Source organism: Anopheles funestus, chromosome 2RL (genome assembly GCF_943734845.2).
Source record: "Anopheles funestus chromosome 2RL, idAnoFuneDA-416_04, whole genome shotgun sequence".
Lineage (NCBI taxonomy): Eukaryota > Metazoa > Arthropoda > Insecta > Diptera > Culicidae > Anopheles > Anopheles funestus.
The window spans coordinates 10,060,354-10,080,305 of NC_064598.1; the positions used below are offsets into that span (position 1 = coordinate 10,060,354).

Genomic DNA, 19,952 nt, shown 5'->3' on the forward strand with positions numbered 1-19,952 from the left:
ATAACAATCTCACAATCATGCACCGTTTTTCTGTTATTGCCGATTCTGATCTTGCTTGCGAACCATTCCGAAGGTTGCCAAAAAGGATGAAATATACGTAGCAAAAGAAAAAAAAAAAGCGCGACGAAACGTTGTACAAAAATTTCAGTGGCAGTTTCTAAACAGTGAAACCGTTTTGCACCAACTGACACAAAGCACGCTAAACAAACGAGTCCGTAAATTCCTGAGCAATGCGCAAAAACGAGCGTACGAGTGCGTAACAAAATGTGAATTTTATTACGAAAATACGAACACAGCCAAATCGATTTGGCAGTCGTGTGGGCTGCTTGTACTGAATGGGACACAGGTACAGAGGTGCAGTGGCCAAACATCTACAGCGAATGCCAATTGAAATTGATAAAGTAATGCAACATGATTGATGGTATTCTTCTTCGATGCCAATCAATGGCCGAGTGCTGCTAGAAATAAGTTCAATTCAATACCCAATTCTCCTAACTAACCACGTTCATAATGCACACAGTGAGACGAGAGAAAGAGAAGAGAGAAAGAGAGAGAGAGAGGGAATTGAAAAAAAAAATAGATGGCAATACATGTGCAAGCGAAACACTGTACTCATGACCGGGGGTTTTTATACGTATAGCTAAATCTTTTGTAAGAAAAGTATAAAAACTAAGTAAAACTACCAAAAAATATACAAACTAATAAGCACGTGCGAACGGACGAAGGGACAGATTCGACAAACGGTTTTGCTAAAAGCTATGCAAAATTGTAGAAAAGAAACAAACATTTATCCATCATACACACTTACACACACTCAGAGAAAGACAAACCAATTCACTAAGAAAAAGCAAAATTAAAAACAGATACTTCAAAAATCAACCAAACAGCATTCCGAATGGAATGGCGGTAAATTACTACACATTTATTATGCAAAACAGAATGTAAAACAAAAGAAAGCATAACAAAGAAAAGAAGCAAAACAACAAAACAAATACAAACCTAACCTTAGTGATACTCGAAGTGTAGCTATAATGGGAAAACAAAGAAACTTAAAACCTAACAAATAGCAAACAAAACACCCTTATCGTGCTAGCCCCATTTACAAAACTAGTCCATTTAACATTGAATGTAAATTACTCATGGCGCATCCACGAACGCATCTGTATGCATCTAACATAAACAACAGCAACAAAAAAAATCATAACTCTTACTCTATCTACCAACCAACTGTAATCATTTCATACTATTGCCATGCCACAGAACCGCCTATTGTGGCCTCATTGTTTCGGTCTCATTCTCATCCCATCCGCAAAAGGGAAAAATAAGCCTCACTCAACAAAAGCTCACACCCATTCAACGCTCACAACAAGCAGCGACTCATCAAACTCATCAAACTAATGTGTAAGGCAAAATAAAATAAAATAAAATAAAAAAAACTTTTCGTTCTATTGTAATGATTTTGGTTTTGTGAAAAACATTTCGTACTTTTCAATTAAATTGATCAAACGAAATTAATTGAAAATGGAAACAAAACATAAACCAGAGCTGTGAATCTTAATCGATGATGTTAATGGTTTTGAAGAAAACCGCCCAAGCGCCCTACCCTCTTTGAGACGCCCAATGCTAATGCCACCGGCCTGGACGGTTATCTTAACCACTCTGTGTAGGGAAGATTGCCAGCAAAACGCAAATCTTCCTTTCCCGCATTGAACAGGAACCACTCGGGGACGGGACTCGGGGTTTTTCGGGGTAATGGCGATTGGACGACGAACGGAGGGCAGTGTGTGCGACGGTACACGAAACATCTCATTGGATTCTTGAACATAGAGAGTAATGTAAATATATTTTTTAACGAGAAAAAAAAAACAAACAAACACGTAAATAAATTTTTATAATTGTTTCCCAACAAAAAAAAACAAAACAAACCATAACATTATTTATAGTGTGGTAAGAGAATAAAGAAATTAATTATTAAAACAAAATGGCAAACCCGACCGCTAACCGGTCCGGGGGTGGGTTTAAGAATGATCGAAGATGATCATTCCGCACGTGTGGGAAAGCTCGTTTAGTGGATAATTTAATGCAGGTGACTTTCCAAATACACCCACAACACATTCTACGTAACGAAACGGCGTAGATGTCATACAAAACGCATTAGTCGATGAAGCGGAATTGATAACACACTACCGATTCGGCCAACCGTGCGCAATGATGGAGGCGCATGGTGTGTATAGGTGGAAGATAAAAGTTAATTATTTATAGACAGAATAAAACAAAAAAAAACAACTAATGACGGTAACAGCAAGCGGAAGGAAGGAAGAAAAGAAAAGGAACTAGCATATATATATAAATATAGATATATATAGATATATTTAACTGTAAGCAAAAGAAAAATACACACTTTTTACTAAAAACGGGACAGAAAATGAGCTGAAGATGTACGAGCAGTACGATGATGGGCTAAAATGAGCAGAACGAAAAAGAGAAAGAGAGAGAGAGAGAAAAAAAACAAACCAAAACAACAACTAAACAACAAGATAACATTAACATGAACATGCCACTAATTTATAACTACGCACAGCATGGCAAAATTCGTAAACGTAATCCCGACAATTACGCTACCCAGTGTTGGTGAATTGATTTTAGTATATAAGCAAAAACGCATACTGCATTACACGGTGTACTGTCACAGGGCGGTGGGGTCGAAGCGTGGAAAATGGGGTTGGGAAGGGAGGGAGGAAGCGGTATGGAATGGAATTTTGCATTCCTCAAAAACACGAACGTCTACGGATGCGTTCTTAACGTGCTGCCAAAAGGAATTTAACAAGATAAAATACCAAACAATGATAGGGGAATGTCTGGACATGAAATCAAACACAATCCAATTCCGGTTCGCCCACAATGGCGGTTGAGTGTGGTTCATGGGCGGTTTTTTTGTTTGGTGTTAGGCCAAACATTGTCTCTGGTAGGATCGCAATCCTGGCCGGGTGGGGGAGTGGAGGGATGGGGTGAGGAAGGGAGGTGTGCCAACAATCCAACAAAAGGGATAAAATAATCTCACATATTGCAATTGATAAGTATAAGTGCACCCGGCCCCAACGATACGCAGGTGATGCTCGCGCACTAATTGAACGAGCATTTGTCCAGTTGTGTGGAAAATGTGTACATGTGTGAGAGTGTGTGTGTGTGTGTGGAAAATTCTTGCAAAGAATGTAAAATAAACATAAAACACAAACACACACACTGCACTCGCAATTGGATGGAAAAAAACACGTTGTGATCAAAATACTCATACTTAATGTTACTGTCACACGGAAAACGATACACGGGGTGGTGTGTATCGCCTAAAGAAAACTTACAAGAGTGACAAAAAAATAAACACCAGAGCCATGGTTTTAGGATATGATATGGTGGTACCCGTATGTAACCGTTTTTTGCCGGAATCAGGAATTTGCAAAGCAAAGATGTACGTAAAGTGAGCAGAATAGGCCGAATCCCCAAATGGCTCGATGCGTTAATCTTTGCTGAGCGCCCACACCCTACATGACCACGACCGAAGGGAAAATGTCAATCGAAACGGAAGCGTTGTTAAATCACACATACAAGCACACACGCACACCCACACCCACACACACGCACAGAGCAACACGTAGAATTGTATGCAAACACCGACAATTCACCGTAGCGTGGATACATAAATGATAGAGCAACGTGCGAAATGCGCGGAAGTAATTACTTTGCTGCAACCGTGGAACCATTTGCGCTGGTAAGAATGGTAAACGTAGAATGGCAACGGTAATGATCGTGAGGATAATAATATGCTCGCAACATCACAGCACAGGATATGCTCAATCAGGTGTGCCGCTTCTGTAGGAAGCTACAGGGGGATAAATCCTGGGGGATGGAAACGGCCAGAAGGGGTGATGTGTGTGTGTGTGTGTGTGTGACACTCTTTCATTTATTATAAAAAAAATCTCATGCCGCCATCCGGCCACCCATCGCCAGAAGCGATGCAAAAAGTATGTACGTGTGTACGTGAGCGTGTGTGTGTGTATGTGTGTTTGTATGTATGAGCGTAAGATCGGTCATTTGATAATGAATTACACATAAGACAACAGTAAAACGCACCCCAGAGCCAACATCCCAAAACCAGCCAAAAACCAAACTCACGCTAAAGAGGCTAGACGATGGAAGGGAACGGAAGTCGAGACAGGTGTGTGTGTGCGTGTGTGTGTGTGTGTGCGGGTTTACGAGAAAGTGGACAGAGTGTAGGATGTAAAATTTAAACCGTGAAGAAGCCAGACGCAAAGTGTAAGGGTGAAGGAATTAATGGAAAATTGCAGTCTTACGAGCAAGTGAAGCAAGCAACAAAAAAAAAAACACATGATAAGAAGGTATTAGATTGTATATTATAGAAATTTATTAATATATACATATATAAATAAATGTTACGCGTTATTAATAAATTATAAAAAAATATATCTCATTCGTTGTTTCGTGTTTTATAAGGTATGGGGTTCAGTATGAGAATGAAACATTTACTTTCTTCGATAACTGGTCACAGCCGTGTAAGTAATATGCAGGTGAGTACGTAAGAAGCAGAATCAGAAGATTTTTAGTATTATTATAGTGCTATTCATTTTCATTGTTGTTTGTTAAGCTTAAATAATTTTTATAATTGTTATAAAAGTCAGCGATGAGAAAGTTCCTGGGAAATCAGGGTCGGAATTCAATTTAAAAGACCTTTTATGACGGATTAAATGAACGTTTTCACCCTTACTCATAGAAATATATTGCTACTATTAAAAAGTAATTAAATTCATACGAATGTATTATTCTATTTATATAATAGACTGCCAACTCCTTTGTCAGCGTGCTTTAGTATTATTCTACAGCCATTATGGCTAATTTAATTATTAGTAAAAACACCATCCATTCCGTTGCAGCCATAGCTTTACTAGTCTTTTTTTCCAATTTCTCATGTTAGTTTCGATTATATTAAATTAATTTTCATCAAAGAAAATATGACCATCACACAAATTAACGCCATTACCGGCTACTATCATCCGCATCGTTATTCCATTTCCCATTGAGAACGTTTGCATTTTTCATCCACCAACCTATTAGGGGTAATAGTTTTGGGAAATGGCCCACTACAAAACGATACAAAACACGGTGCAAACACAAAAATGAAAATAAAAACACGGCTGTGAAACGCATGGTACGTGTGTCTAGGCGTTATTGTTAGACACCACTTGCATCACACGCGACATGCTAATTGCTCCAGAAAGAACGAAACCATTATCGCGAAACGGTAGCGACCGAAAACCGTTATAGAATAGCGGACGTTTGTCATTTTTCACTAGGGGGTTAGGGGCAGTTCAGACATAGGGTTTGCTGTGTAACAATCGAAGTTGTACAAATAAACTTCAATTAGCACCTTTTGGGTGTGCTACCGTTCCCGTTTGAACCGATGCGTCTTTCTAACGAGCGCATGAGAACATCAAAAAAAGGGAGAGAGATAGAGAGGCAAAGAAACCGGAAAATTGTTTTAGATTAGCCTATCCGTTTACCGGATTGTTGTTGCCATCGCTTATGCTGTACGGTCACTCGGTCCAGTCAAAGCGCTTATTCGCAGCTCACCGCTCGCCAACGGTTGGAAACGGACCACGGGATCTTTGTTGAATATTTCATTAACCCACTAAGTGGCCCCGGTTCGTCGTTCGTCGTGGTTTTTGGGCCGGCACAGGGACGCTGTGTGAAGGTACGCGAAGGATCAAAGTTACGCTTCAAGCAGCACGGTTCATCTTGGTTGATTTCTCGGTTTTCCTGCTGCCGGACTGTTTGCGGTTTGTGAATTATATCATCGTACACACGGGCACTATCCGTGGCCGATCAGTGCGAAGAGGGTAATAATATTTGCATGGTAAACGTGCCCATTTGTCCTACCCGGTTTGCTACCAGAACTGTGTCTTATGATTACCACTCTAGCGTTTCTGTGTTCTGTGTCTGTGTTGTGCGTTTACTTTCGCCATGACAGATGAGGTTGGAACAGTTTGTTGGCATTTTTATGATGGTGACCATCGGCGAGACAACATACAGCACATCCGATGGCTTTAACATGACCGGTGCGATAGAGCAGCAGGACTCCGGAACGCAACAACCATCTACCGACCAGTGGAGGGACACAGAGCATGGTAAGGTGCTGTCGAGAAGGAAGCGGTTTATCGTATTTCCGGAAGGTTCCAGTTTTTCCGTACGTATTTCCCATTCCAACCCACGTTTTGTGACATGCGTCCGCTTTAAATTCGTTCCGGAAATCATACAACCATATTCCAACAGGTGGCCGTCTGTATGACGATCGGTTTGTACGGTAACCCCAACTACCAGTTCGTGAGTTGGGCACTGAACTGGGGCATTGCTTACAACCTGCCGAATCAAACGGTCAGCTTCCAGAAGGAAATGACCGAACCGAAACCAATGGTACAGCGTCGCTTTCGGCGTGATCTCTACCAAAAGCTGGAAGTGATCATGGACAGCATGGGATACGATGGACGGGATTGTATTCTACGAGCGCTTTGCGAAAGTTCGCAATACTTCGGTGGCAAAGGACGTAACATGATAGCGGAAATGTTGCGGACCCTTTTTAGCTACCCAAAGCAAAAAGTACTTTCGTTCGAGCACGCCGATCACCGACTGTACGACGAGGCGCATCGCAAGGGCAGAAACATGGCACCGTGCCAATCGCTGTACGGTAACTGTCGGTTCTCGTTACTGGAGCTGGCACTAGGGAAATATTCAACACCGTACGGGTTTATGTGAGAGGCAGAAATGATCGAGTAAAGTGAATTTATTTCCTAATAAACATTAAAAAAAAAAACATAAAACCATCCCCATTGCTCTATGTTTCAAATTTTCCGAACAGCACTAATTCTAGCAAACTCATCGGGCATCCATTGCCATACCGTCCCCGGCAATCGATACTTTCATCGCGCATCGCATTGCTGTAATCGTCAGTTAATGCTTCGTTCAGCGGAAAGCTAAACAGCACACGAAAGATATCCATCGCCATCGATCGGCCCGGTGGTGGCAGCATATTCTTTGCCTCGCATATACTTCTCAGAATACACTCCTTCATGTGAAATCCGGTACTAAAAAAGGGTTTGAGAACGTTTTGTAAATAAATATTGTTGTAACGCATGAGACAAAGTCAATATCACCCCGGGCTTTACTTACATCGAACCGATGGTTTCCTCCAAATGACTGAACAGTGCTCGTCGATCCCGATAGTGATGAAAGTGTTCCCAGTTACTGTGGTGGCTTATGTTGAACGTTTCACCACTCAACCACTTGGTACGTTCATGTTCTTCCGTCTCTTCGTCGTCAAGCGTCTGTTGGAGAAGTGATCTTCGGTAACGATCGTAAGGCCTCTCGGTCCATCCGAAGTAACCGGTGGAACCGTCCGAATATCCGCCCAGATAACGATCTAACGTGTTTGATGGATATTGGTACGGATTCTGTGTACGGTCCTGGGCCCAATATCCTGACTGGTACTGCAAGTTATTCGTGTTCCAATCTGCCCGTTCTTTGCCCCATCCCGGTGGTACCCAAGTTCCTGGATGATCTTTCAGATATTGGTCCACTTCAGCTGGTGACAATTCACCTCCATTATGGTGATGATGATCGTCTTTCATGGGTGCAGGTGGAGGTGGTGGTGGTGGAGGTGGAGGTGGTGGAGGTGGTGGCTTTTTCGGTTCCGGTGGATACATCGCGATCTTACCCAGCTTTAGTGCACTCGCGTGATACTTGTAATCGGGCAGTGGATAGTACAGATCAAGCTCCCCAACTGCAACATAACCGGCAGGACCACGAAATACCAATCCTTTACCGAAAGAGGACGTTAGCTGAAGTAGAGTAATATTGAATGAGAAAAAAACATCCAATTCTAGCAAGACGTATACACATACCAGAATATTAGCACCGGGTGGAAATAGAAGAAATCGTTTCCTTCTTGTGAGAACCTTCGATCCGGCATTCTCCGATTGGTTGTACACAGTACAAAGAACACCACAGCTAAGGGTTAACACAAGGAAAAGGCTTTTCAGTTCCATTATCACGGTTGCGTTTGGCACCAACTAATTCCGCCGTCAATACCGGTCATCAACGTCAACAGGTACCGACCAGCTGATGAGTGACGGTGACCCAATCTTGCACGTTGAAATACAATCCCTCCTGGAGAGTGGAAGCTGAGATCTTATTCCATGGCGATAGTCCAGTTGTCGTGAGAATGGGCAGATTAACAAACAGGTGCTAACACTGCCTCAGCTCAAGTGATCCATAAAGTTGTTTGTTAATGCGTGCCTTGTGTCGCGTTCTCAATTGATTGCTTTTACTGTGTTGGAAGTGTGCCATCGATGGTGGATCGAGCGTGATCAAACTTTAGTACATAAAAACTGATACTCTTATTCTCTACTTCGATTGTTGGATTTTTGAAGCGCTTAAGTCCGGAACGATCTGAATTGGATGTCCGAACTCATGTGAATGTTTTAGCTTCTACTTATTGTTCTGGGCTGTTTTATTCGAAATAATCTCAATATTTTGTTGTGTTTCAAAATATTTTGTTTCAAAATATTTTATGAATATCTGACGATGGAGGAAGAATATATGGTTTATTTGCCTTTTGTATAATTTAAATTTTTTATTACCCTAATATATTTCCTCTTCTTGTTTCATTGATTTGTCAATCCAAACTCCACGAAACGGACATTTATTTGTTTATTTAAAAAAATTGCTTTATTGCTACTAAATGTTTTCCAAAACCCTTCTCCCTTAACTCCAATTCTCAATCAAATTGCACACACATCGGAAAAAGCCCCAACAACTGCCATCAAATTAAGGACCTGCTGTTATTGCTTGCTGCCGCTGCCACATTAGAAATATGTCAATTTCATTAGTAAAACCAACACCTTTCACCGCCGAATCGGTGATTGAACGAATCAAACGCACGCAACTGATGTACCGTAAGTGGACATCATTGGATTATTTCCATTTTCCATTAGTAAAATGTCGATTTATTTTAACAGCTGTCCGGCACCCGGTGGGGTTGAGGGTTTTTTTTTTGTTTAAATAGAGAGTTTCGATTTGTGTCTCGTGCATACACGCTCCTGGCGGATGGATCCAATTAACATTCCGGTCCGGAGCAACAAGAAGAAGATCCGACCGAGACTCATCAAACAGAACACGGACAGTTTCGTTGCGTTTTTCAATCAATTATGCATTCAAAAGGGACTTTCGTTGCAGTATATGCTTTCTGTACTTCCTTTTCTCTTCACAAATGTACGAACGAGAAAAGCTCACCACATCGTTTACCGATTTTTTCAAACAGATTGTGGTTTTTTTTGGGTTGCCTTTGGTACAATTTCTACTCCACAAACTTCTACGCACTGTTAACAATCGAACATTTGGCCTGCTTTTTGTTGCAGTAAGCTTTAAGTCTCTACCTGTTCGTTTGTGAATCAATTTTTGGGCCCAACCTTTGTTTGCCCGAAGGAATCTGAACGCACGGGAGGTTAAATCTTTCTTAGCTTTCTCAACATTACTCGACCGAACGTGGCGAAAGCAAACCGCACCAGTACAGTGCACGCAAACGGTATTGTGTGTTTTTTTTTCTGCGTAGGTTAAAAAGCTTTCTCCATTTCCTTCGAGCCCACTCGAAGCGGTGTCCTCTGTGGCCACCAGAGCCATTGCGTGCGTGTGACAGCGGTACCAACAGTGCGAAAAGCGAAGAACAAAAGCAAAGCATGAAACGCTTGCCCCAAGAGAACTGCTACTACCCAGAATCACCTTCTGCCATCAAAAATCGCTTCCATCCTTACCGTCCCCATCAACATCAAAGCCACAACGCACACGCACACAAAGGAGGACCCACATCTTCCTGTATCCATGTAGGGCAAACAACCAAAACAAAAAAAGAAAAACGACAAAAAGTAGAACAAAACGAGAAGAAAAGCAAAAAACTTTTATCCCCAGGTCGAAAAACGCAAAGTCCCCAAAGTTGAGCCGTGTCCTAATTGAGTTAAGTTCGGCGAGAAAGAAGTGACAAACCAGATCCGGGCACGAGAAGCGGGTAGGCAGGACACGTCACAGCTTCTTCACTCGTCGCAAGATTGCGAAGCACCTAGGCAGGATTGTTTTGTGGTGCGCTGGGAATTGCCACTGACCCGGGGATGAAGGTCCATCTCTCGGCATCTCGGTTTCGGGCTCTTCGCTCTTCCGTACGAATCACGCTGGATGATTGGGAAGAAATTTATGAATTTCTTCCTCACCACCTCGGCAGCTTATGTCGTAAATAATGCAATCGACATGGGACGCTATCCCGTGCACTAATGTGACAAAAAATCGGGGCCACTAGGGCAGTGGCCAGATTTTTCCCGTTGCATGGTGATATGTTTTGATGGAGTAGGCAGGAATAGGAACCCAATATCGGAAGCAACCGGTCACTGGGGGGATTTTCGAAAAGTAACATACCATCACTAATGAATGCGACCTCTTTTGCATACACCGTTACACCGACGCTCGGTGCTTTTGTTATTCAACTGGAGTGATGTATCATTGCTTCGTGGCCAAGTGGAGCTAGCTTGCTGTGGCATCATACGTGTGTGGGATACCATACGTCACACCGAACATCCGAACGGTGATGAACGGTTCGCTTACCGTCCCAGAAGGATGGTCGCGTTAGATGGTGCGAAACGTTTCCCGCAGGAAGCTTCCAGGCCGTGTCGTGGTGCAACTGAAACGCGTTTTAAGTTCCGTGCGTTCTAGCCAAGCTCATTGTGACGCTTAATGAGTGCAGCATTCTAGGAAAGATCGGGTGTGTTACACGTGTATCGCATAGATTGGAAACGCTCTAGTGAGCGTTTCCCAGCCGACACATCAAAGCCGGTTGTTAAAGTTTATATTTCCTCCTCACCGTGTGTGTGTGTGCTGCATGGTAGAAGATGATGTGATTTCGATACGGGCAAAGGAAAGCAATTTTAACATTAACCTTCACAAAATGCTGCTCACAACCGGTGCTAAGAGATGCTGCTGTCAGCAGCGAACGAATCTGTTTCCCGTGCTATTGCTCTGGAGTTTATGTTTGCTGCTGTGTTTTAAATCTTCCAATGCAACGAATTACACTGAAGATGCTTTAGTGCAACAGCAAGAGCGTACGACAGGGGAATCTTCCTCACCGCAGAAGGTTTTGTCGAGAAAGAGACGATTCTTGACGTTTCCTGAGGGAAGTTCCTTTCAAGTAGGTAAGTATCGTTGAAGTGTTAAATGCATGGGAAATGTGAGTGATGTGCCCTACGAGAGCCTTACGAGTGACAATGGTATAATAGATGTGTTGTGTGTTTGAAAAATTAAAGAGCGAAGGAAATCATCTTGTTAATGTGTTAAAATAGTTATCTACGTCATGTTCATGTAAATGTCCAAGCGAATTCTGCAGTTAACAAAAATATGGAAAAATTAACGTGATGAATTACTAAAGTTAGAGTGGAGAGTTTAAACAAAGTTTAAATTTTTGTTTGTTTGTTTTGTTTAATGTGTCTTTGTTTTTTGGAATTTATTCTATATTAGGAATTCTACTTCTCTAGTTTTTCTTTTTTTTGTTATATCAAAGAAAATTTTGATTTTCTTACGACTGTTCCTTATATTTCTTACCTTTCCTTTTTTTTTGTTCTATGGTTGTTGAGTAGTAGACACAATTTCTAACATTTCTAAAATTTTCTGTTGAGTAGTAGACAATTTATTTCTTACATTTTTTCTCTGAATCAAAAGTTTCTTGTTATTCTATTATTTCTTTGATAGTTCGATGAATTATATATCTTTTGTCATTTGGACGTTAATCATAGGGTTAGTTTTTGCCTTGAAACCAGTTTCTAGCAATCATCCCTTGTAGTAAAAAAACTAATTAAATTAAAGATTTTTTTACCTTCATCGCCCACAGTTTACGATCAAACCATCCCAATGATTGGCGTCGAGCGACTCTTTACGATTGGTATTACGGTAGCGCTTGCCTACGAGCTACCGAGCATCACTCTTAACCAGATCGAACAGATGCTGCAGGAAAATGCGGCCGACGGTTACATCTTTCCCAAGATGGACAAAAACGCCAACGATACCATCCTTGTCGATAGCAAAAACTCACAATCCGCCGTCACACCGGCAAGGAAAAACATTTTCAGCTATTATTATCAAACGCCACGTCCGGCACAACGTGTAGGCGGCGTAGGAGATGTGGGTAGCCGCATCAATTACTACACTGCACCCGATCGACGTTACGATAAGTTTGATCGATACGGTCAACGTCTTCCCCTGTGGAATCAGTACCTAGCGAATCGCTTACCACACCCACCGTACGCCGATCCATCGCGTAATGATTTTGGTAGCATTGTTAACAGGTTAGTTTAACAGGGTTGGGGGATTGGGAGGATGCCGAGTTGGCGATATACGGGTAATGTATATCCACCACCGGTTGCATCTGTCCGCGAAGGTAACCACAATGAAGCAACACAACAGACGGTAACATGAATCAAATTAATCTCGTACCATGCATGATACAATTGTGGTTATACACTGGACTTGTTTTGATGTGAGAAGCGTATGGTTGTTCAAATGAATTGCTGATGAGAGTAGTTTTGCATCGAACCACCACGGGAAGGCTCCATTTTTAATTATTCCCTAGCGGTGGTTATGTGAAATCGTTGAAACAATGCTTTGTGAAGGAAAAAATGTTCCTTAAAAAGATTTTTGCTTTTTATCCGTGTTAATTTAAGTAGACAAAACGATTTTAAATTGAAGTTTATCAAGTGTGGTTTTAGCGTTTTGTAAAATGAAGCATAGAAGTACTTAGAAGTTATTGAGTATGAACCCAGCACTTAATGAAGAAACATCCAATCTTTTTTCATGTTTAACGCTTAAAGTAAAAACCAACTGAGAACCTATAGAAGACAATAGAAAATATGGGACGATTGATCGTAGTGTTCCTTGTAAGTAATTAATGTCCTTCAATCTGATATACCTCACAGATACTTACAAGGTTGGATACGTCGTCATCCACCGAACTATCCGATGAGCAAAAAGCGCTTCTATCCGGTGTTTGGTAAGCGCAGCATCCGCGAAGATACAGAACCACTGGATCGGCACTTTCTCAATCAACATCGCGTAACGCGCCACGCACTGTACGAGCGGATAGAACAATTTCTAACAGCGTAAGTTACGGGAGATTAATTAAACAATCTCGTTCAATTTAAACGATTTTATAATACAAAATTTTCTATTCGTTCTTTTATTCATAAATTCGTATAGAAAAGGAAAACATGGTCATCACTGCGTACTGCGAGCGTTGTGTGAAAGTGGCCAGCGACACGATGACAGTGAACCGGATACATTTTTAAAGGAAATTCTTCGTGCCATATTTAGGTACGTATCCGCGAAGAGTGGTTTCAATTTTTGCACCTTCACTAATGAAGCACTACCCCCTTTATGTATTCCATGTCGCCGCTCTTCAGTCTGCCTTCCACGCATGAATTGCCAACCCACCATAAGCATCGAATGTACGATGAAGCTCACGCCCACAGCGGAAACTGTACGGAAACCTATTCATACTGCGAAGATAGCTTTTGGTCGTCGAATTTTGTGTTTTAACACAACCAAACCATACAAACGCTATTCATGGTGGGATAATTGGTGCAACAACATGCTTTACTGCTGACGATGGTTACGAGGGATTTTTTCGTTTTACAAATTCCGACCCAAATGGGCACGTTAGTCCTAGGAAGCATTCGATTGATTGGACCACTAAGTGTATTTGTAAAGCGTAGACAGCGAACATTATTGGTGGAAATATTTCGTCTGTTTTTTTTCGGCGTATTTTGAGCCTTATTTACGAAAGAGGTAAAATCACCGTAACTGAGTGTGTTCAATGATGCGCCATAATTCAAATATTGTTCAAAGATAGGCAAAGAGCACTTGTTAGCATGTTTTCGTTTCGTTAGAGATAAACTATGGCGAAAGGCGATGTTAAATCCATTTCAGTTCCAGTTCCACGATGAGCTCCAGAATCTCTGCCCAAGTTCTCTAGGGTTTAATTGAGCAAATGAACAGAGCGAAGCAACGATCTATTTTCCGTAGTCATTCGTAGCACAGGTGAACCGATTAGGGGTGGTAATCGGTGTATAGGAAAATGGCCATAGGGTAGATATGACGGTGGGAGCACTGAATAGAAGCAACGATATTAACTTTGCAAAGAATCCGTTCCATTCGTTCTGTACTATCGTGCTCTCTTATAATAAGAATAAGTAAAAATCTGTAACACACCATCACCATATCAATCTGCTAAAACAGCTAAAATGACAATTTAGCCAGTTAGACAAACCGTTATTCAATGTACGATTGATTGAGTGTCTGTCTTTGGTACTAATATCACAAAACCGGTAAGTAAAGTGGTCAATTATTGTATAATAAGAATAAATTTATGCTAAAGATAGCAAAAACTTGTGGCATTTGATTGTAGTCAACTTAAACATCTTCAGTATATTTCAGCGATCGGGGAAACTTGAATAACTTTAAAGATATGTGGATATGTGGAAGATTTGGCAACTCGAAGACTGATATACGACTCACCTGAACTATTTAGTAAAGCGACTTTTGTACCAATGACCGACGGATGAGAATGAGAAATTTATATCAAGAATCGCCACAAATTGAAGACGGAATAGGGAATCGTTTACTTGATTAAGTGAAGCTACGATCTTCAGAATTCGGCTGTGACTGTGGATGGAGGACTGTAACTATGCTTATCCGTAGGCTAAAATTAACAAGTCACTTTTAACTCTGAGTGAATAAAATTTGGATAGGCTATTAATTAATGCGTGGAATATAGTTAATAATTATACTGTGACAATTCGTGAGTATTTAATTAAAACACTATAATTAACTGAAAACTCTCCAAACTCGTCCCACTTTTTTTAAATACAATAGTTTAAAACTTAGTTTTATTTGTTTTACATTATGCTTATGGAGATTATACACGTTCTTCTTTCCTGATTGATGTCTTCCGATCCTAGTACCACATACCTTAATAATAACTCGTGCGAGCTGCTTCAGTGACCTCATTCGACGCGGCTGTGTTCATTCCATCCATATCAAGCTGCGTAATAGGACAGTGGCGATCGAGCTCCTTACAATCGTTGGCCGTCAGGTATGGGAAGTATTCGTCATCACCCTCCGGTAAACTGTTTGAAGAACCGATGGAACTGTCATCAGAGCCGGTCGCTTTCGATCTGTGTACGGAGATTGGAATGGAAAACGAACGAGACGACGCATATAAGACTGCACTCGTTCAATGTTTTTTTTCGTCCAACACTTACCGGAAGATTAGCTTGAACAGCTTGAACAAAATGCCACTCTTGGGTGTCATGACTTTCGAGACTTCGCAGAAGGTGCGCAGTATACAGGCACGACCATCGAACCCATGGCTGTAACAAAGAATGGACAGGATCGTGAAGAAGTTTTTTGCTCTTTCACTTAAAAGATCATCATGAGCTTACGCCATGATCATGCTCTCCACTGATTGATGCACATCGCGGCGCGTAATCTTCAACCCCGGCGGATTGTAGAACTCTATGTTCATACGAAATCCGATCCCGTGGGCCCAGATCGTGGAATTATCTGCTATCGCATCCTTAATGTTTACACGAAACTAAAACGGTACAAAGAAATAGGTAGTAACTCCAAGTTGGTGAAAAACGAAACAAGCTTTACTTACGAATCCTCTCGAAATGGGATGAAAGATGAGTGTCCTTTTCCGTCGGGCTAGTGTTTGGGTAGAGTTCGAGTAGAAGCTGTTGTCACATTCAATAAAGGCACCAAACACAACTAACGTCACCAGCGTTAGCATGGAAAACCATCGAAACGAATCCATGCTATCCTCAGAAGGTAGGTGTATTACTGGATCAATCAATTCAATCACCCGATCACACTGACCTACCGAGACATATTTGTCCACGCGCAATCTTGGCCACCAAGCTAGTGAAGATGTTAAGCATAAGTAAACGTTTAAAGCTGAACATCTTGATCGGGTTCGATCAACTTTCCATCCGTCCGTGCTTCCTTGTGCCACAGCTAGACAGCACTGTTCTAGCTTTCACTTACGTCCACGTTGTTTGCTGACGTGATTAACGCGTTAAGCAAATGTGTGTCAACGAACCGTCGTGATTCGATCTTGATTGAAATGTGGTCCAGAAACGGTTCTGGTTGTAAGTTGGTGTAGTTTTTTCTTGCTTTCTTCCTTTCGTTTACTTGTGGGCATTCTTCTGTGAGCATACAGATGCACAACGCAGGAGAAAATTAAGTGAAAACTATCTCATCCCTCACCCTCAACCCATATCTTACAACTCTTTTAGATCTTTGCAAATGTGCAATTGTTTCAATTATTTTTCTTCTTCATTCTTCTGTACCTTGTTTTGGTGGCATTAGGAAGATGCAGTTAAAGATGTCCATCCATATATCCTTCTCTGTGACTTCGGAGATCCTGACAAAATGACTTGCCGTGAATTTGTATTGATGATAGTTTGAAGTCATCAGGTGTGATCAAGGATGTAATGGCCATTTTCTACTCTATTATCATCACGTAATCTCCCAGATTTTTTTATCTGTTCTTATATCTTGGATTATTATTTTGCAGATAATTTCGGAGATGTCCTTTTTCCGAATGGATGTACGCTATCCATGATCTGTACTATGTTTTAATTGTTATTGAGCTTAGCAATACATTTTACTAACCTTTGACGATGATTCAGATCTCAGAAACGCATTAAACCAAAGAACTTTGTCATCTTAATGTCTCAGTTGGGAAGCTACAATTACGGAATACTAGGAACTGTGCTACGATCCCATGAATGTTTGTAAGAAAGTACTTTTATTTCACAAGAATTTTTCATCTCTTTATTGTTCATTCTCAGCAAAACTCAACCCATAACATTCGTTTGCAGATAATTAAACTTCACCAATGCATCGCAGTAACAGTATCCAAAATTCCATGACCAAAGGGACACGCGTCATACAGGCGGGCACAATTTACCCCGTTAGCACCGTACTTTCGTGCCATTTTATACTCATCCAACAGGTCATCCGTATCACCAGGACTTCAGATAAGAGCAAGAGAGAGAGAGAGAGAGTGAAAAAAGAAACAGCAACAGAAAATGGTAGGTCCAGTTTAGATTCCCATCCGCCGTGACCCGCTCAACTAGCGGTCGTTAAATGCTTACGTGAAAATAATGTCCAATATTTCGCCGACCATCCCATTGTGGGTCAGCGGTGTGTCGGCCACCTCGCATATCGTTCGCAGCAGGCAGGCACGTGCCCTTTCACTTTGGCCGCTCCGGTCACCTGGTTTGCCGAGAAATTGCTCCAGCAGCGTGTACAGCTGCTTACGGCCCGTATCGACGTACGTATCTTCGCTGTAGCGGTTCTTCCACACTGACTCAGGATGCGGGAAGATAATGTTCGGCAGGATGCGATAGTTGGCCTGCACATTAATGCCCAGGTTGATGCTGCGCTTCAGCATGTGATGAAAGCGTACCGGTGCGACGAAACCGAAAAGCACTTTCGCCACACCACCGTTCACCGGGTAGCTGAGCACGTACCGTCGATCGCGGTTATGATGGACCTCAAATGGGGCAGTACTGTTGGGCAGACGCTCGGTGGATTGTGTGCATTGCGATGCATAAACGGTGCCACTAACTAGCAGCACTACAACACAAACGAACAACGCAAAACGGTCAGAGTACATGGTGGCACGATGCTGAAAGATATTTCTGATCAATAATAATTCTTTCCAGAACGAACGTCTTCCGCACACTAGCGATGGAATGTGGGAGTGATCGAACAATGGCACGGTTACCCATATTTTGAACAATATTTACATTGTTCTTTAGCATTAAACAAATCAAACTTTGCTTTCGTTCGTTTTGTTGGGGGCTGTAACTACACCAGCGAGTCTAATTTATATTCGTGTTTTACATGTAAGTAGTGAAATAAATATTTATTTACACCGAGTTTCGAGCTTCATAAATAGAACAGTACGTAACATTAAGCTAGCTTCTAAGTGAACCGACACGATCAATTTTAAGAAACGTCAAGCAGATTCGAAAAATCACTCAAAACCGATCGATGGCATCGGTCGTAGATTAGATCACAGTTAGCGCCACTAGCGCCGAGTCGTTCCGCCATTTCGTAGGCACGCTTCTGTTCCGTTTCATCCTCTGCAAACGATTCGTGTACCGACGGGCTGGTGAAGATACAGACACAAAGGTACGTTACAGCAAAACCCGTTCCATCCAACCCTTCAGTCAGCATTGTCTTACCTTAACAACAAGTGTACTATTTCGGTCATAAAATCTTGCTGCTGTTGATCAGTACCATCGAATGGACTGTGTGCAAGCTCACAGACACTCTTCACCAGACAGTCCCGATCGTATCCAAAGACATGCAGAAAGTCTTCCACAAACGTGTACAGTTGGCCAGCACTAAGAGCCAACGATTGGTGATCGGTTGATCGCTTCCAACTGCGAGCCCTCACTACGGAGGTGGATGGAAATTGTCCTCGCAGGATACCGGCGATCGCACGTGCCCATGTTGGTGGTTTGTAGAACTCCAGCAACCGAAACGGTAGGTTAAAGTTTTGCTGAAAGCCAAGATTGATGCCCAGTTTACGGGCCGGGTACTTTTTCTTCGGTGCATACAACCGCCCATCGGTCGCAGTTAACATGCTGATCTGGAAGATTGAGATGGATTTGGATCAGCAAAACCATTTCGAACCGCACGAACCAACATACCTGAAGTGTGGTTAAGATCGGGAAAAGAAGAACTTTCCGTTCCTGTCTTGATAATGCCCTCGAGGAACTACTATTTGTTGACTGCTCAGTACGCTCGAGCGCTACGGTTGCCGCTAGCAGCAGGCAAACACACAGAATCGATAGCAAACGCATTTCGGGTTTCGGTGATATTCCAGATCGCAGAGCAAGCACTACTGGGCCATATTCGACGAAAGTGTGCCAAAGACATTGCCTACTCGCGAGACTCGCGGGGTAAGATGAATGTGTCGTTGTACTGTCACGTATCACCATTCAAGCACTCGTCCGGAAATGTGTGGAAATTAGCAGTTGTTTGAATTGGACGAAAGTTGCCCATTAATAGTGGAGCGACAACATGGTGACGCGAGCGAGGAGGCAAATAGCGCAATTGATTTAACCAGTTTCATGATTCAAGCACTATTTGGAGACGAAAATTAAAATGAAATTTATCATCATAATGTTAACAACTCAATAGGGATATTTTATACGCGGAGATGATAAGTATATCTACAACATTGGTTCGTAATCATTACAATTGCTTTTCAATTATCAAACGATCGTTCTTTCTTCTATGTGATATGAATTTGAAAATGAAAAGATACCGCGTTAAACTTTGACAGGTTGGAAGAAGATTAAATCTTGATTGTTAATAAATTTAATGAGATTAAGATTCAGGCCAAGAACCGTTAAAAAATGTCGACATCGAATATAAAGTGATGCAATGTAAGCATTTCAAATAAAACGCTAGCGCCATCTATTTGTCAAACTATCTAAAATTACATATGGCAGAGAGGGGGAGGTTGAGCGAAAAGAAACCTATTTCAACTAATTCGCATTAATATAAATTAATTTATAAAACTTCGCTAAATTACTCCAAACAAGCTAAGGCTATAGCCTTAGGATTTTTTCAAATTTTTAGATTTTTTTTTATTTTTCTTTTTTTAAATTTAAAGCATTATTTGAGTAAAAAGAAACTTATTTCAACAAATTCACATTAAAATAAATCAATTTATAATCTTTTCTAAATTACTCAACAAAAATAAGGCTTAGGAA

General features: G+C 41.5%; 5 protein-coding genes across 6 annotated transcripts; 1 reads left to right on the forward strand and 4 right to left on the reverse strand.

Annotated features, from left to right (window-relative positions):
• The first annotated feature begins 4,950 nt into the window (after positions 1-4,950).
• Positions 4,951-14,433, forward strand: LOC125764650 (uncharacterized). The gene is made up of 8 exons (XM_049429085.1): positions 4,951-5,909; positions 6,041-6,256; positions 6,343-6,819; positions 10,895-11,297; positions 11,990-12,443; positions 13,071-13,253; positions 13,351-13,464; positions 13,554-14,433. The coding sequence occupies exons 2-8, from the start codon at positions 6,041-6,043 to the stop codon at positions 13,687-13,689; spliced, it is 1,983 nt and encodes a 660-aa protein (XP_049285042.1). The 5' UTR covers positions 4,951-5,909; the 3' UTR covers positions 13,690-14,433.
• Positions 6,783-8,408, reverse strand: LOC125764737 (uncharacterized). 2 transcript variants are annotated; one of them, XM_049429301.1, is made up of 3 exons: positions 7,968-8,408; positions 7,237-7,904; positions 6,783-7,151 (listed from the first exon to the last, which is right to left on the reverse strand). In XM_049429301.1, the coding sequence occupies exons 1-3, from the start codon at positions 8,109-8,111 to the stop codon at positions 6,902-6,904; spliced, it is 1,062 nt and encodes a 353-aa protein (XP_049285258.1). In that variant the 5' UTR covers positions 8,112-8,408; the 3' UTR covers positions 6,783-6,901. The 2 variants fall into 2 exon arrangements, with proteins under 2 accessions (XP_049285258.1, XP_049285257.1); XM_049429300.1 differs by having other exon boundaries at positions 7,237-8,408.
• A 571-nt stretch (positions 14,434-15,004) lies between the features above and the next one.
• On the reverse strand, positions 15,005-15,967 carry LOC125764766 (uncharacterized). The gene is made up of 3 exons (XM_049429345.1): positions 15,812-15,967; positions 15,594-15,745; positions 15,005-15,521 (listed from the first exon to the last, which is right to left on the reverse strand). The coding sequence occupies exons 1-3, from the start codon at positions 15,965-15,967 to the stop codon at positions 15,410-15,412; spliced, it is 420 nt and encodes a 139-aa protein (XP_049285302.1). The 3' UTR covers positions 15,005-15,409.
• Positions 15,968-17,027: 1,060 nt separating this feature from the next.
• LOC125764753 (uncharacterized) lies at positions 17,028-18,034 on the reverse strand. Its single transcript, XM_049429332.1, has 2 exons — positions 17,313-18,034; positions 17,028-17,189 (listed from the first exon to the last, which is right to left on the reverse strand). The coding sequence occupies exons 1-2, from the start codon at positions 17,834-17,836 to the stop codon at positions 17,048-17,050; spliced, it is 666 nt and encodes a 221-aa protein (XP_049285289.1). The 5' UTR covers positions 17,837-18,034; the 3' UTR covers positions 17,028-17,047.
• Positions 18,035-18,039: 5 nt separating this feature from the next.
• On the reverse strand, positions 18,040-19,275 carry LOC125764749 (uncharacterized). Its single transcript, XM_049429323.1, has 3 exons — positions 18,882-19,275; positions 18,411-18,820; positions 18,040-18,334 (listed from the first exon to the last, which is right to left on the reverse strand). The coding sequence occupies exons 1-3, from the start codon at positions 19,170-19,172 to the stop codon at positions 18,172-18,174; spliced, it is 864 nt and encodes a 287-aa protein (XP_049285280.1). The 5' UTR covers positions 19,173-19,275; the 3' UTR covers positions 18,040-18,171.
• Positions 19,276-19,952: the final 677 nt, after the last annotated feature.

Coding starts and splice junctions, on each gene's coding strand:
- LOC125764650 (XM_049429085.1), top strand. CDS start 6,041: ATGAGGTTGGAACAGTTTGTTGGCATTTTTATGATGGTGACCATCGGC. Junction 6,820..10,894: donor CAACACCGTACGGGTTTATG/TGAGAGGCAGAA, acceptor TGTATCGCATAG/ATTGGAAACGCTCTAGTGAG. Junction 13,254..13,350: donor ATAGAACAATTTCTAACAGC/GTAAGTTACGGG, acceptor AAATTCGTATAG/AAAAGGAAAACATGGTCATC.
- LOC125764737 (XM_049429300.1), bottom strand. CDS start 8,111: ATGGAACTGAAAAGCCTTTTCCTTGTGTTAACCCTTAGCTGTGGTGTT. Junction 7,152..7,236: donor GAGGAAACCATCGGTTCGAT/GTAAGTAAAGCC, acceptor ACCCTTTTTTAG/TACCGGATTTCACATGAAGG.
- LOC125764766 (XM_049429345.1), bottom strand. CDS start 15,967: ATGGATTCGTTTCGATGGTTTTCCATGCTAACGCTGGTGACGTTAGTT. Junction 15,746..15,811: donor ATCCCATTTCGAGAGGATTC/GTAAGTAAAGCT, acceptor GTACCGTTTTAG/TTTCGTGTAAACATTAAGGA. Junction 15,522..15,593: donor GTGGAGAGCATGATCATGGC/GTAAGCTCATGA, acceptor TCTTTGTTACAG/CCATGGGTTCGATGGTCGTG.
- LOC125764753 (XM_049429332.1), bottom strand. CDS start 17,836: ATGTACTCTGACCGTTTTGCGTTGTTCGTTTGTGTTGTAGTGCTGCTA. Junction 17,190..17,312: donor ATATTGGACATTATTTTCAC/GTAAGCATTTAA, acceptor TCTTATCTGAAG/TCCTGGTGATACGGATGACC.
- LOC125764749 (XM_049429323.1), bottom strand. CDS start 19,172: ATGGTGATACGTGACAGTACAACGACACATTCATCTTACCCCGCGAGT. Junction 18,821..18,881: donor CGATCTTAACCACACTTCAG/GTATGTTGGTTC, acceptor TCAATCTTCCAG/ATCAGCATGTTAACTGCGAC. Junction 18,335..18,410: donor ATAGTACACTTGTTGTTAAG/GTAAGACAATGC, acceptor TATCTTCACCAG/CCCGTCGGTACACGAATCGT.